The sequence below is a fragment of the Ziziphus jujuba genome, chromosome 6 (assembly GCF_031755915.1).
Source record: "Ziziphus jujuba cultivar Dongzao chromosome 6, ASM3175591v1".
NCBI lineage: Eukaryota > Viridiplantae > Streptophyta > Magnoliopsida > Rosales > Rhamnaceae > Ziziphus > Ziziphus jujuba.
The window spans coordinates 31608445-31622357 of NC_083384.1; the positions used below are offsets into that span (position 1 = coordinate 31608445).

The 13913-nt window shown below is 34.8% G+C and overlaps 2 protein-coding genes across 6 annotated transcripts; both read right to left on the reverse strand.

Moving 5' to 3' along the window:
- Positions 1-345: 345 nt before the first annotated feature.
- Positions 346-9128, reverse strand: LOC107430085 (serine/threonine-protein kinase BLUS1). 5 transcript variants are annotated; one of them, XM_048464217.2, is made up of 21 exons: positions 8806-9128; positions 7231-7485; positions 7002-7126; positions 6858-6902; positions 6363-6444; positions 6171-6239; positions 5791-5961; positions 5647-5712; positions 4729-4797; positions 4613-4639; positions 4057-4406; positions 3030-3166; positions 2823-2917; positions 2713-2751; positions 2566-2625; positions 2031-2132; positions 1846-1897; positions 1699-1754; positions 1417-1481; positions 1282-1333; positions 346-957 (listed from the first exon to the last, which is right to left on the reverse strand). In XM_048464217.2, exons 1-21 carry the CDS (start codon positions 8977-8979, stop codon positions 889-891), a joined length of 2160 nt encoding a protein of 719 aa, XP_048320174.2. In that variant the 5' UTR covers positions 8980-9128; the 3' UTR covers positions 346-888. The 5 variants fall into 5 exon arrangements, with proteins under 5 accessions (XP_048320174.2, XP_015896362.3, XP_015896363.3 ...); XM_016040876.4 differs by having other exon boundaries at positions 4568-4639; positions 8806-9126; XM_025079262.3 differs by lacking the exon at positions 346-957 and adding an exon at positions 991-1135 and having other exon boundaries at positions 4568-4639; positions 8806-9127.
- A 2736-nt stretch (positions 9129-11864) lies between these two features.
- LOC107430055 (uncharacterized) lies at positions 11865-12929 on the reverse strand. The gene has a single exon (XM_016040836.4). The coding sequence runs from the start codon at positions 12810-12812 to the stop codon at positions 12009-12011; it is 804 nt and encodes a 267-aa protein (XP_015896322.3). The 5' UTR covers positions 12813-12929; the 3' UTR covers positions 11865-12008.
- Positions 12930-13913: the final 984 nt, after the last annotated feature.

A 13913-nucleotide genomic window follows, 5' to 3' on the forward strand; every position in this document is an offset into this window, starting at 1 on the left:
TTTGGATAAATGTAGCATGAACTTACTGAAGCGTTTATACAATTTCGTTTAAATTATGCAACGATTAATGAGATAATTTGTCTCAGTAAATATTGTTTTAGCAATATTTATATACATTATTCTAACAAATCTCGGTTCAAATTTTATAATAACTAGGATCATGCATGAATTGAGGATAATAATTATTAAGAATATGTACAACGTAAAAAAAATTGGGCAACGTAAATTTACATTTCTAAAAAAATAAAATAAAAGAACGATACATATAATTTGGAGAATTATAGACGTGAAAAACACCAAATTTTTAAAATAAATAAGAAATAGCACTACACTCTACCGCCAAAATATACAAAGCTCAGAGAAATTTCCTTTCTGACAAAAATAAAAGTTGGAAGTCTGCGTTCGAACATTATAAATTAATATGAAACTAAATGATTAAACAAATACCACCTATAACTAGCCCCTTTCTTTTCTTTTTTCCCCTTCTCATGGCTACTACTACAACAAACAACTTCTAACCGCCAGCTTTGGTGTTACAACACTACCAGAAGGAAAAACCCAAAAAAAAACAAGAAACTAACTTGGATTTCAATGAGAGATAAATGGAGAGAAAAAATAATATACTGATGGACTTGTAAATTTCTGCTTATTCCCCATCTGAAGTAGCTCCGCTCTTGTAGGAAATTTATTAAGCATATTGGCGGAAGAGCCCCCAGAAACATTATTCCCACACTTTCTTGTACGTTCACTTCGGCCAACAGCCATACAGAGTCTGCATTTTCAGCACCGATGATAAAGAATGTTGGAAAATACTTTCTGCATGATTTACAGCTCTCTCCAGACGTACATGGCAATTTCACTTTACACTGACTACACATATTTCAGTTTTCAGGCATCCCCTTCTCCTCTATCCCCGTTTTCTTCCCGACTTGATAACGAAATCAGCTGCTGCTGCAACTGTATTGAAATGATCAACTTAGTAAGAAAAACGCAAAAGAATGAAATAATCAATGAGACGTATGAAATACAACCCATCTCCCTTTCCCTTTCTTGACAAGCTAAAAGATAACAAATGGAGAATGCCAAGGTGGCAAAAGCCTTCCACTTCAGCTCTAATGTGTACCAGTCAGAAACACTAGGTCAACAATACATTTGGACCAATCAAAACAAAATTTAGTTGTCTATCTTTTAGAAATATACAATATTAGGCATAACTAAAAAGGAGAAATAATGTAGATAAAAACTAGCACATAATGAAAACTGTCTTTAAGAGTTACTCACTTGTATGAATTTCAACTTTTCAGCAGTCAGTTCATCAGTCAAATTGTTCATCCTGCAGAGAGACAAAATCAGACTTTCATATGCACAAAAGAGAGGCATCATAGGTATATTCATGTTAGATTATTGATAACCGACCTAGCCTGAAGCTCTGAGATCTTGATGAGCAGTAGGCGCTCCCTCTCAGAAGCTGCTGTTTCGACCTGTTGATTGAACTTATTAAAGAACATGGGTGAAGAATATTGAACTAATTATTTTTCATTATTCAGTCCAATTGGGTGTGGTAATCATAGAAGTGAGTATGAATGAAAAAAAAAATCTCAGGAAATCGGATAGAAAAAATATGGCATCAAAAGGAAGGAGTTTAAAGATTTTTATCAAAATATAAAGTATTTCAGCACAAAAATACAAAATGCTTACACTTCCATTGTTCTCTGGACTGCGAGGTAGTGGAGGCAACTTCCCATTTTGAGAAGCTGAAACAGAATTGAACATGTTTCATTTGTGTAATAAATCCTTTAAAAACAATTATCTGAAGTATCATTAAATGAAAGATCTTCCACTCACCATCTGCAACCTCAGCCAGTTGCAAACTGCTTAACATATTCATAATGAGATCCTGGAATTACATGAAAAACATTGTCAAATGACATTCTCCACTCCAGTTCTATGACTTTAAGTTCTTGAGGATTAACTAACCTTCTAAAGGTTAAAAGAAAACATCATCCTGGTTGCCCTATGTTTCCACATACCTGTTGAATTGAAGTCTGCTGAAAAAGATTCTGAAGGTGAGGCATGAGAACCGATGCAGGTACTGTGCTGTTATTAAACTCCTTGGGTGGCTGATTGAGAGGCTGAAAAATTAGAATATTGTTAGATGTATATGGCCTTCGAAAAGATCATAAAGTTACACTTAGCTATTGTGGAATATCGTGCATCCAATACTGTGTGTGTGTATATTTGCACGCTAGTGTTGCATGTCAATGCAGCAATTTGGAATTTTCATGGTTGCAATTTGAGTACTCTTATCAAAATATTTTAAAGGTGAAATTATAATATCTTATCAAAATATTGAGAGCAAGAGGTTTGCATATTTGCACGCTAGTGTTGCAATACTAGTGTTGCACGCAATACTGTGTGTGTGTATATTTGCACGCTAGTGTTGCATGTCAATGCAGCAATTTGGAATTTTCATGGTTGCAATTTGAGTACTCTTATCAAAATATTTTAAAGGTGAAATTATAATATCTTATCAAAATATTGAGAGCAAGAGGTTTGCATACAAACCGCTTGCTTGGAGTCAAATATCCATTCACCAACACTAGCAGACTTTCTCAGAGGTGATCCCTAAATTTAATAAACAGAAAATCAAGTGAGAACCGAATAGCAACACATAGCCACTCATAAAACATCTAATCAAATGTGCCCACCTACCTGTGAAGATCGACGTGGAACGGTACTTAATGGAATATCCTAAGGCAATTTTTTTTAAGTTAGTGACAGTGATATAATAAATAAACACACCATCAAAACTAAAGACTTACCTTTACAAGATCCAAATTTTCCGATGTTACAGAGAATCTTCCTTTAATTTGCACAAGATTGGACTTTGACTTGTCATCCAAAGAATCTCTAAATCCTATTAGAGGAGGAGTACTTAGTAATACAATCTTTAAAACCCACTCCTTAGAGACATGGTCACGAAGTAACATTGGATATGATCTTTAAAGCAAATTGAATATCTTCATTACCTCCAGAAGACTTTATTGGAGCTGATAAACTGTTTGCTGAAGCTCGTGTTGGAAGCATCAGAGGACCACTAAAGCTCGGTGTTCGCCGTACCTCACGATGAGCAATCTCATTCTTAGGTTGATTATCATTCTCTTTCCTAACAATCAGCAAACAATCATCAGCCATTACCAGATAGAAAGAAAGAGGCTCAATAGCTTGCTTATGGCCCACAGGCTATTGATTTGGTTTCATTTGTGACTTGATAGCATCCAAAATTCAACAGAATAGATTTACCATCTATTTTCATAGAGAAAAAATAACCAGAACTTTATCACCTCTAACTTCATCAACAAAGAGGTAAAAATTTGCATCAAGTATAACAAACTTTACAGTGTAAAAAATAATACCATACAGTAGATAACATTTTAATTTTTGGGTTTTTGCGGGGTGGGGAAGGGAACAATAAAACAAAACAAAACAAAAACAAAAAAAGAAAACAATAAAACCTTATGGAAGATATAGAATAAACCATAAATCCACAACCAAAACCAGAACCAAAAGAATCAAAGAAAACCATAAACAATATTGCATGGACAAACTACATAACAAAAAGTATGCTTAAAACAATGCTTAACAAAGCTCTTAACTAACTTGGTGAAAGACAAGGACATATAGATTCGATAGCCCCAAAATGTGATGATGCTTAAACTAAATAATATTACTATCCTTTTTCGTAAGAAATAGTTAAAATTTGTTTTTTGAGAACTAAATTCAAATCTTGCCACTATAGTAGTAATTAAAGAACATGATATCAATCCATCAGCATAATTTGTCTCCTAAATTGGGAAATTTAATTACGTTACAGAACTATAATCTGTCCCACCATACTTCTCTTTTTTTCTTTTTTTTGTGATGGAATACCACACATATTTATGCAATGAAATTGTGAAGAAAAAGCACTTTTGATTAGAAAATGCACTGCATCCCCCTTAGAGCAAGTATAAACTATTGCTTATAAGACAAAATAAATAACAACCCATAACAGACCTTTCAGAGATTCGTGCCCTTTCGGACAATGAATGACTAAGCACAGCACCAGGCATGAGTGGGCCACTCACAGCTTGGCGACTTTTCACACTTTGAGTTCTGGCCTTGGGCAATACCACATCCTTTTCAGATGTAGATGCTGTTGCCTCAGTGGCTGATCCATTTTTCTTCCAGCCAGTTCTCTCTTGGCAAGCAGATTCTGGTATATCACATCCCAGACCCTTCCCCTTTTTGTTCAAGTATTCAGCTGGCTGTACTATATCACTACTTATTTTCCCTCCGCCATCATCCAAAGGTGGTTCACTGTTTGAGTTGAATTTCTCCAAATTGGATTGACCATGAGATGGGTACTGCCAGTGATAAATAAACCATCATTAGTTGCCAGATCATCAAGGATTAGAATTCCAAAAGGAATCACAAAAAAGGAATGGCAATAAACAAAAGAAAATTAGTTTACTTGTACTGAGCTTGAAAATATAGAAATATCATTAGTTAAAATCAAGATAATAACCTTATCAATCACAAATGATTTTAATTTTTCATCTTCTTCCCTCACCTCTGACAAATCATCGTCGTCTCGCACCTACCATTAAATGAAAGAAGTTTGTTACTAAAATCACAACCTCTGAATGAAATATATTGATGATTCACAAACAATAAGATGTAGCATACCAGTGATGCTTGAGCTTTCAAATCCTCAACGTCAAAGTTCCAGGCACTAACTCCTCGCTGGTATTCACTCTGACCAGGGCAACAGAACAACCGTAAATGAAAAAATAATTATGGCGCCTAAAAGGAAAACAAAGCTAATGTGTTCCTGATCTCCAAATGTAACTTGTTTTCAAGTTATTTATTATTTTTTCTTTAAAAGAAAGTAATTCAATAAATTATTAAACTCATGTCTTTTTAAAGAATCAGAACCAAGCAATTTCACAAAATAATCAGATAATTGTTCCCAGTGAAGTTGCTTTGTCCAGTTAGATTAACTAGCAACTCGATGCTAGATTTACTTAATGCTCAAGAGTGCAACAGACAGGAACATGTTTCTGACAGCAACCATGGTAGATCATTCCATAAAAGCAGACCCTAATATGGTCTTGAATTGATCAACTTTATTAGTGTAGTTTTTCCGATAATTCTCTACAATTGACCTGTCTTATAATATATGGGTGAAAATTAGACTCTTTCTTATGTCTTAAAATTTTGAGTGGATAACATTGTATGGACCAACTTTGAGAAAGGAACTATCATTAAGTTACTGTCAGGAATCAACCATCTGAAAGAGGGCAGGGTAAATGGTTCTTTAATGAAGGCAATGTCACTAAACTGCAAATTTGTTGGAGTTCTAATAAATGATTACGATACAAAACAAGCAAGAGGGGTAATATGCAAGCCTCAAAAGGGTAAATCCAAGTTGTCCCTACCTAGTAGCTTATTTAGAAGCTTTATGCATCTGTTCAGTAACTAAAACAATGATTCCACTGAAAAGGTTCCCTAAGAAATACAAAATGATGAAAAGAATCAAAAGATACGACTGTTGATGGAAGATAAAATTTCAGCCAATTAACGGCCTCAAGAAAGGTGTTAGACCTGTGACAATGCCTCTTGTTCTGCAGAAGGCATTTTCTTCAGAGCTAGTTGTGCCGCATCTTTAATCTGCAAGGTTTAATCCAAACTAGTTTAGAAAGAGAGCTACATAACAACAAATCCATTCACAACAGTATGACAGCCAACCTGAAGGGCTTTCACACGATTCCAAAGCGGTGGCAAGTCGGCAAACAATTTCTTCACAGAAAGCTCTGGAGGTTTTGCATGCTTGAAAAAGGAGTGTTTTAATAGTTTTTCTGCTGTTGGCCTCTTTGTTTGATCTTTCACCAGGCACATAGCCACCATTTCTTTAAAAGACTGCTCACAACTGGAAATCCTCTAATTAGAATATTATTCTCCCAGAGAAAGTACATAGCAAGACAGTAAGTAATACTTGAAGTAATACTTGAAGCCATTAAGCATTTTAAGTACGGTTAGAGCACCTACTTAGTGACTTCTTTGTGTCATACCTACACAAATCACATAGGGTCTCAATGTCACATTCTAGCAAGAAAGAATTTCAATACCTTAGAGAACTTTTTATCACGATCATAATCAAGTCCTGGAGGGGCATTCTGTATGGTCATCAGGAGAACCTATGAGCACAAGAAAAAGAATGCTGTGTGAGGTTTCCATAAAGCACTTCCATGAAGCCTTATTTAGCTCATGACAAATTTGCATATTCCTTCTTGTGGAACACCCATACTAGAAGCAAATACCTTCATTGGAGGATATTTAGAAAAAGGTGCATGACCATGAGCCAACTCCAGTGCCGTAATACCGAATGACCATATATCAGCCCTGTACAAGTACAATGCAATAGACAATATTACTGGATGATCCTTTTTCTTTAACTCATGTACATCACAGAAAAAAACATTTTCTCAACAAATCAAAGCACGAAGTTGGCTATTTATGGAAATAATATACCCAACAACTAGAGGGCCCATGAATACTAACAAAGAGCTTTGACGCTAATGAAGACCTGGGTAACAAACTTATATGCTCTGCAGGTTGCCCTCAGAACCAAATTTAATAGCACCTTAGTGACGAGATGGCATGGGCAAAGAACGTGTTGGTTAGTTATTGTTAAGCGAACAAAATGGTACATGTGGTGCTGCTGTTGCAATAGAATACAACTGGGGAAGATGTCCTGAACTATTGAATATTTTATTTTTAAGTTTGAAAATGAAGATAACTAGAACAAAACTCACTTGGAATTATATCCACTTCCTGGTTGCAGTACCTCTGGTGCCATCCTGAAAAGCAAAGACAAGTTGAAATCTTAAACATATGGATAAAAAAAAATAAGCATATCACACAAATTCGATTTTAAATTCCTTGATGTTAAATTTTACCAGCATGGAGTTCCCACAAATGTATTTCTTGACCGCTGCCTGTCACCTGCATCAAACATGCAAGCAGAAACACCGAAGTCGGCAAGCTTTACAATCCCATTACTATCTAGTAGAATGTTTCCAGCCTGCAGCTCAAATGTTTAATCAAAAAAATAAAAATAAAAATCAACTCCAAAAAAGTGTAGGTTTCAAAACAAAAATAATGAGAATTCCAGACTCCTCTACTGACCTTTACATCCCGATGAATGTGCCCTTGTTGATGGAGGTAATCCAAAGCCTTAAGGGTTTCTTTAAGAATAGAACCAATAGCAGCCTCCTCAAAGCCATCTGGATATGCAATCTTCATAAGGTGCAAACAAGAACCTTCTGCCATGAATGGCATGACCACCCAAAGATTCCGTTCAACAACAAAGGAACAATATGCCCTTATGACATTTGGATGATCAATCAAGCTCATTGTTTGAGCCTCCCTTCGTATGTCATCCTGTATAAGAGCATAAATATATGAACCACAGCTGAAAAAAGAATTGCTGAGGTAGGCATGTAGCTGTTGTTTATAAAATTTTACATTTTGTTTTCTCTTATGTTTCTTCTAAAAAGTTACTTAACCAACCAAGAAAGTAACTTTCTAACAGTTGTAAGTCACTCAATTTAGGAATATTCTTAAAAGAGTTTGACCAAGCGTGTCTACTGATCCTTATTCGAAATTTTCTGACAGCATGAGCATTAAAGCAATCACCTCTCTGTTGCTCTACTGAACCATAATCTCCTGTGGAGCTATATTTTATATATCTTGACAAACTAAGGCATCAAATTTTCCTCATGACAAGTTCCCAAACTACACCTCATTTTAGCAAATTATAGAAAACTTGAACAACTCAAATTCACCATTCTAGAGGACGTTAAAGTTGAAATTTACAACAAGAAAATTGCAAACTTGAAATGCAACGTAAAGTCAGAAAAAGTTCTCAAGCTTAATTCTCATAAGTTCAATCCAACAAGAAAACAATTACTCAACAATAACAATAGACTATGACTAGTCATTGGCTGCAAGATAACTAAAAAGCTAAATAGAAAAAACCTACTGATCAGGATCTTCTTGTCATTTTATAAATATGTGGCGGATAACATGTACAAAACTGCAGTTATTATCCCAACACCATGTAACACTTTGCAGTCCTAGTGCTACAGATTACCAAATAGAATAATTGATCTCAACAAGCAATCCAGATTATTTGCTCCAAACTCGGTATGTTCTCTTTCTAAAGCTTAATCATTTTGAGGAAATGAACTTAATTTTATATGCGCAAAACTTTAAAAATTAAATAAAATAAAGAAAGAAACCGAGGAAAAAAAAAAACACTTGCTCACTGAATAATCACTAGCACCACCAACAAACACAATCAAGGATCTGAGACATAAACACACCAAAATAAATGAGCCTCTGCCCCTATGCAAAATCAGCAAAGTGAACTCTTACTCAATTCAATGAACAAAATGACAATTTTTTCAACCTCGCGATCTCAATTGCTCCGTAATTTCATTACAGAAATTAAATAACATAAGATCTTTCCCATGCTCTAACCTCAAAAATGGCACCAAGAAATGAAAGCGAATCGAATTCCAGAAAATACAATTCCAAAACAAAACAAGATCCAGCCAAAGTCAAAGTTTTAAATCAAACTAAAAAACTCTAATTAAAAAAAATGAACCCAAAAAAAAAAAAATACATATATATATATAGATAGAAAAAACAAATACAAAATAATAATAATAATAATAATACTAAAAGAAAGCAGCTAACCAGATTGCTATTGCAGCGATCGAGATCCAAGCACTTGACAGCGACGACTTCATTGGAAGGAAGATAGATCGCTCTGAAAACCGTAGCGCTGGCACCATATCCAACCTCTTCAAGAAGTTTGTAGTCGCTGGGGTTCACAGTATAAGCCCTGGAATTGCCTCCCATCCTTCCCATACGGCTCTCGGCCAAACCAAACCGAGACCTCGAGCCTCTCGTTGTGTCCGTACAAGACAGTGTTCGTGGGTTTGGGGTTGGGTTTGGGGGGTTAACCTTTTCACGGAGCGTTTTTGATGATATTATATGGAGCCGTTGACCGCCATGAGAGAAGAGGACTCTGGCTTGGGATGAGAGCGACAAGGAGAGAAGGGTGCTGACGTGTAGGAGTGCTGCTTGGGTATTGGGATGTTGACACGTGGATGGCCATCATAAGGTACGGCTGGGACCCGCCCTCACTTCTTTTGGTTGCTATTTGATTTTTAGTAGGGAACTAGGGAGTGGATTCGGTAATTTTCTTTTTTTTCTTTTTTTTCTTTTTAATAAGTCAAATATTTATTTTACCCTTTTGGGTTTGGAATTTTGAACTGTCTTACCTGTCCTACCCGTTAAATATTAATCGTTGCCAATTTCAGATAATGGAACACCCTGGGAATTACTGTTTTGTTAATTTTCTAATTTGTATTTTTCTTCTCAAAAATATATTTTACATCCATTTTTTGTAATTTAACAATACCACTTCTTTTAATTTTTTGAATTTAATTCTGATTAAATATTTGTAAATTATTCGTTTTTTCATGCAATTGGTAAATTTTAAGCCAGTTGATAAAAGTAAAACTACATATATTTTAGAAGCTTGACAATGAATTATGAAAGAGTATTTAAAAAAACCAAACACAAACAATTACAAGCTCTAAATATAGAGCCTTGTTAAGCAGATCATACTCCATAATACGCAAACACTTTGACGAATAATAGCGTATATCAACTTTAACAAAAGTTAGAGATCTAAACATGGAGCAAAGTTTTTACGCAAAAAAGGTGTTGACCTTAGAAGAAAAATTGATTGGTCCACCACGACGGGATAGAAAATGTTCACCCACAAAATGAAGCTCCTTCTTTGTCAAAAACAGATGAGGCAGTAGTCTAGCAAGATCTATTCGGTACTCATTCATCAACTAAACCATTTCCAATTCTGATCTAAATATCATAAAGCATTAATATATATTACGACAATGACAAATTATGTACGTATTGATTATTTGTTTTCAAGGGATAGCTCCAATCACAAGTATTTTCTTCCCCCCAAAAAAAAGAATAAAGGAAAAAAGAAATCACAATTACGATATATCTATCAGTTTTGGGCAAACAAAAACAAAAATCTATTTGTTTGAAGATGTAAACATTGTTTGAAAATCAACAATAATCTGTCGTATCTTTACAAAAGCCTCTTTCAAGGAAAGATGAATTTTTTCATTGGGTTATGCTACCAAAAGCAATTATAACCATTCCAATGGAACATATAATGGGAACTTTGTACAGTTTGCATTGTCTAATGTGGTATGGAATTGTCAAGTCCTTCAGCTGTGGAGCAATGTTCATGTGGGATTCTCGTTGTCCCTTTTGTCTACCAAGATGGAACTCCTTTGTCATGACAAGGGGCACGCGTCCTTTGAGTCTTCTGTTCAAGTTGCCCCAATTCATTATTTTGATTACACCAGTCCAATTCACATACATTGAGGATAAGATAGATTCATAGGATTTACTATCCAACCATAAATATAAATTTATTTGATATCAATAACTTTTATTATATTTCCATAAAATAATCTAATGATAAAGTTTTTATTTTTTAGACAAAATATGCATATTCAAATTTTCACTTTTTACTATTTAAAAAATAAATATCGATTATTCATTAAGAATTAAATTGTTATCAATGTACAATTCAAAAAATAAACATCAATTATTCACTAAGAATGAAACTGTTATCAATGTACAATTCTGTTATCAATGTTCAATTCGTACTCGAAGCATTTTGCTATGAAACCCTCCCTATGTAACACAAAAATGGCCTATGACATTTCTTTTATCTTTTTTCCCGGTGGATGCATATTTTGAGTTATTGGTTTTGTACATGCAACATAACATGTGATCTTTGGCCGTATTCAAGAGAATCTATAAAAGGTGAGCGGCAGAAAGCAATCGTCAATGAAAATTTATGTTCTTTTTATATAAATAAAATAAAATAAAATGCAGTTTTATATGCTAAAGCAAAAATATGATAAATACAAGAGAAAAATTTTAGTTGGAAAGGTCAGATTGACGAAAGCAAGCACTTTCCACAGGCATCTAAATAAAGTGACATTTGGGTATTTTCTAAAGTATAATGTACATGAATACTGGGATAAGGCTAGACTAGATTGAGTTGACCCCATCTTTTTTCATTTCTCACCTCAATATCAAAACTAAATGACATTGAAAAAATAAAAATAAATAATAAATAATAAAAAAATAAAAATAAAAAAGCGAGATAATTATGGCACAAAAATCAGATTATTTATAAAAATTTTAATCATCATCAGATAAATTAAGTCAATTTTATGCGATCATTTTATTTATGTAAAGCATATGCTAATTAAATATTTAATCTTGATATAAGTTGGTGTAATTGTAATATTAAATTAAATCAATCTTCTGGACTTACAGTTAGAAGGTGGGAAGAAAAGACAGATATTTATGAGCTTGACATAAAAAAGAGAGTGAAATTTTTGGTACAAATGCATACAAGTTGAAGATTGATAGCTTTTCATTTTTATTTTTATTTTTTTGACGAAAAAATACAGATTTTTTTATGAAATTATAATATGTTGAAAGATAAAGATGCCGAGCTTCTAACCACAAATACAAAGTTGCTAACCATGCGTGAATTTATATATATCATATTGTCCGTTGATCTTCAAAATCTATTTTTCCCCTAAAAATTAAAGGGTGAATAAAAAGTCTCCAGATTCACCAGAAACATAAAAAGCGTTCAGCTTATATAGTTTGCAACTAAATGGATGTACACAAAAACTTAGGGCTTCTATTAATATCACACAACTTTGATTTGAGAGTTAAATCCAAAATTGGGTCTAGTCTTTACAAAGGAAATTTTAAAAAGTCGAAGAAATTTATACAATTATCAAATAAATAAATAAACACCCTCGTCACAATAATCTTTTACGCCTCAAGGTCTTGGCAGAAGCTTTGGAAACCAAAAAGCCCACACCTAAACACATGACCCAAATACCCACATCCACGGCCCATCTTACACCTTCCATATCCATCTCTAGCTCTACCAACTCACCGTCAGAGCCGGACTTGTGTAAATCCCCACCGTCAAATCCAATCTCCGTCTCCCCACAACCATAAGAGCAATCGCATCCGTCCGATTCATCATCATCATCATCATAACCTATCTCTCTCTCCTCTGGAATCTCCTCCAGCCCACTAAAACCTCTCCTCCCATTCCGTTTCCTCTTGACAACCATAGCCACATTCTCTCTCATCGCCACGTCACCCTCCACCTCCACGCAAACCTCCGCCTCCGAAACCCTCATACCACCGACCATGTCACTCTCGAGCGCGCATTTACAATCCAATTTCCACTCGCCGTCCTCATCTTTCCTGAAAATTCCCTTGAGCACCTTCTCCTCCTTAAAATACACCTCGAACCGTATACCTTCGCTGGCCCGGACCCTCTCTCTGCTCCCGAAGACAACCTCCTCGACGCCATTCGTCTCCGCATTGACGGAGCGGTAGAGCGAAACGAAGGCCTGCGAATCGGGTCGGATCTTGGAGCCGTCGACCTCGAGGGCGTTCTCATTGATGCGAGGGAGGTAGAGGAGGGTTAAGGATTCGGGTAAGGGCTTCCTGGAGCGCAAACCCGAGAACCGTACAAAGAAAGATAGGATCTTTAAGCGGTCACGGTAGTTGAAGTGAACTCCGTGATAGTCCGTCGACCTACACATATCGTTGACGGAATTTCTTAGTGCTCTACGATTTCTAGCTTTGTACTGAAGACGAGTGAATAGGTTAAGATATTTCTATTTAATATAATAAAATTTTAAAAAAATGAATCTAAAAATTGAGGGCGCCTCGGCCTTCGGTTTTGATTCGGATTCAGCGGGTGGAGAGCACACGGTTTTTGTGGATGACGTGGACAAAAAGACAAAAAAAGCCGCCAACAAACAAGTGGTGCATGTTTGCCGCGTGCCCGGGGACTCGGTTGACCTGGCAGGCTCTCAAATTGCAAGTTATCGTGTGGTTCGCGGTGTGAGTTTGGCGAAGAATCTAATTCGTTGGATTTGGAAGGTGCATGAACTAAAAGTTGGGGAATTAATTATTTGTGATTATTAATAATATAAGGACAAGCTTTTTTTATTAGTAATTTGGTTGGGAAAAAAAAAAAAACAAAGATGAAAAAATATTTAATTTGGATATTGATGTTTTTTTCATGGTGATCAAAAATATTAAAAAAAATAAAAATAAAAAAATGTTGTTTTCATGGAGTGTAAAGTTGTGAAAATGGCCAATGAGACGCAATGTTGGTGGTGAGGATGAATGGATGGTGGTGATGATAATGATGATGATGATGATGATAAGTAAAGGTTACTCTTCCTCATGATTCATGAATGAATACGGAGACCTGAGAATGACGGCAAAGCCGAAAGATCACACACAAGTGGGTGGGCCGCCCTTTTTACATTTGGGCTCCTGGGTCACATCTGGTTCTAATTAAATCAATTTTAACATATATTTTCATACGGTAACTCCATACTTGTTTTACTAAACAATGACGTGGTGATACGTTAATTGTTAATATTTTTTTTATATCTTATAATTATAGAAGAAAAAATTAATTATATAGTGCTACATCATTATTTATCAAAATTTTGATAAATGTAGAATAAATGATTTTCACAACAAAGTTATACACTTTTCATATATTATTAATTTTTATAAAAAATTAGGAAGAGATACATTATATCATATTGCCTAACACATTGTATTAATAGTAGATATATCATTTGGAAAAAACTAATATTATTATAATATGATAAAAAAAAATT

Bases quoted from the DNA above. Each gene is read 5' to 3' on its own strand.
- LOC107430085 (XM_016040876.4), bottom strand. From the start codon at position 8,979: ATGGGAAGGATGGGAGGCAATTCCAGGGCTTATACTGTGAACCCCAGC. The intron at 6,903-7,001 runs GTAAAATTTAAC...TTTGCTTTTCAG, and splicing joins TTTGTGGGAACTCCATGCTG to GATGGCACCAGAGGTACTGC. The intron at 2,752-2,822 runs GTAAGTCTTTAG...AAATTGCCTTAG, and splicing joins AAAATTTGGATCTTGTAAAG to GATATTCCATTAAGTACCGT.
- LOC107430055 (XM_016040836.4), bottom strand. From the start codon at position 12,812: ATGTGTAGGTCGACGGACTATCACGGAGTTCACTTCAACTACCGTGAC.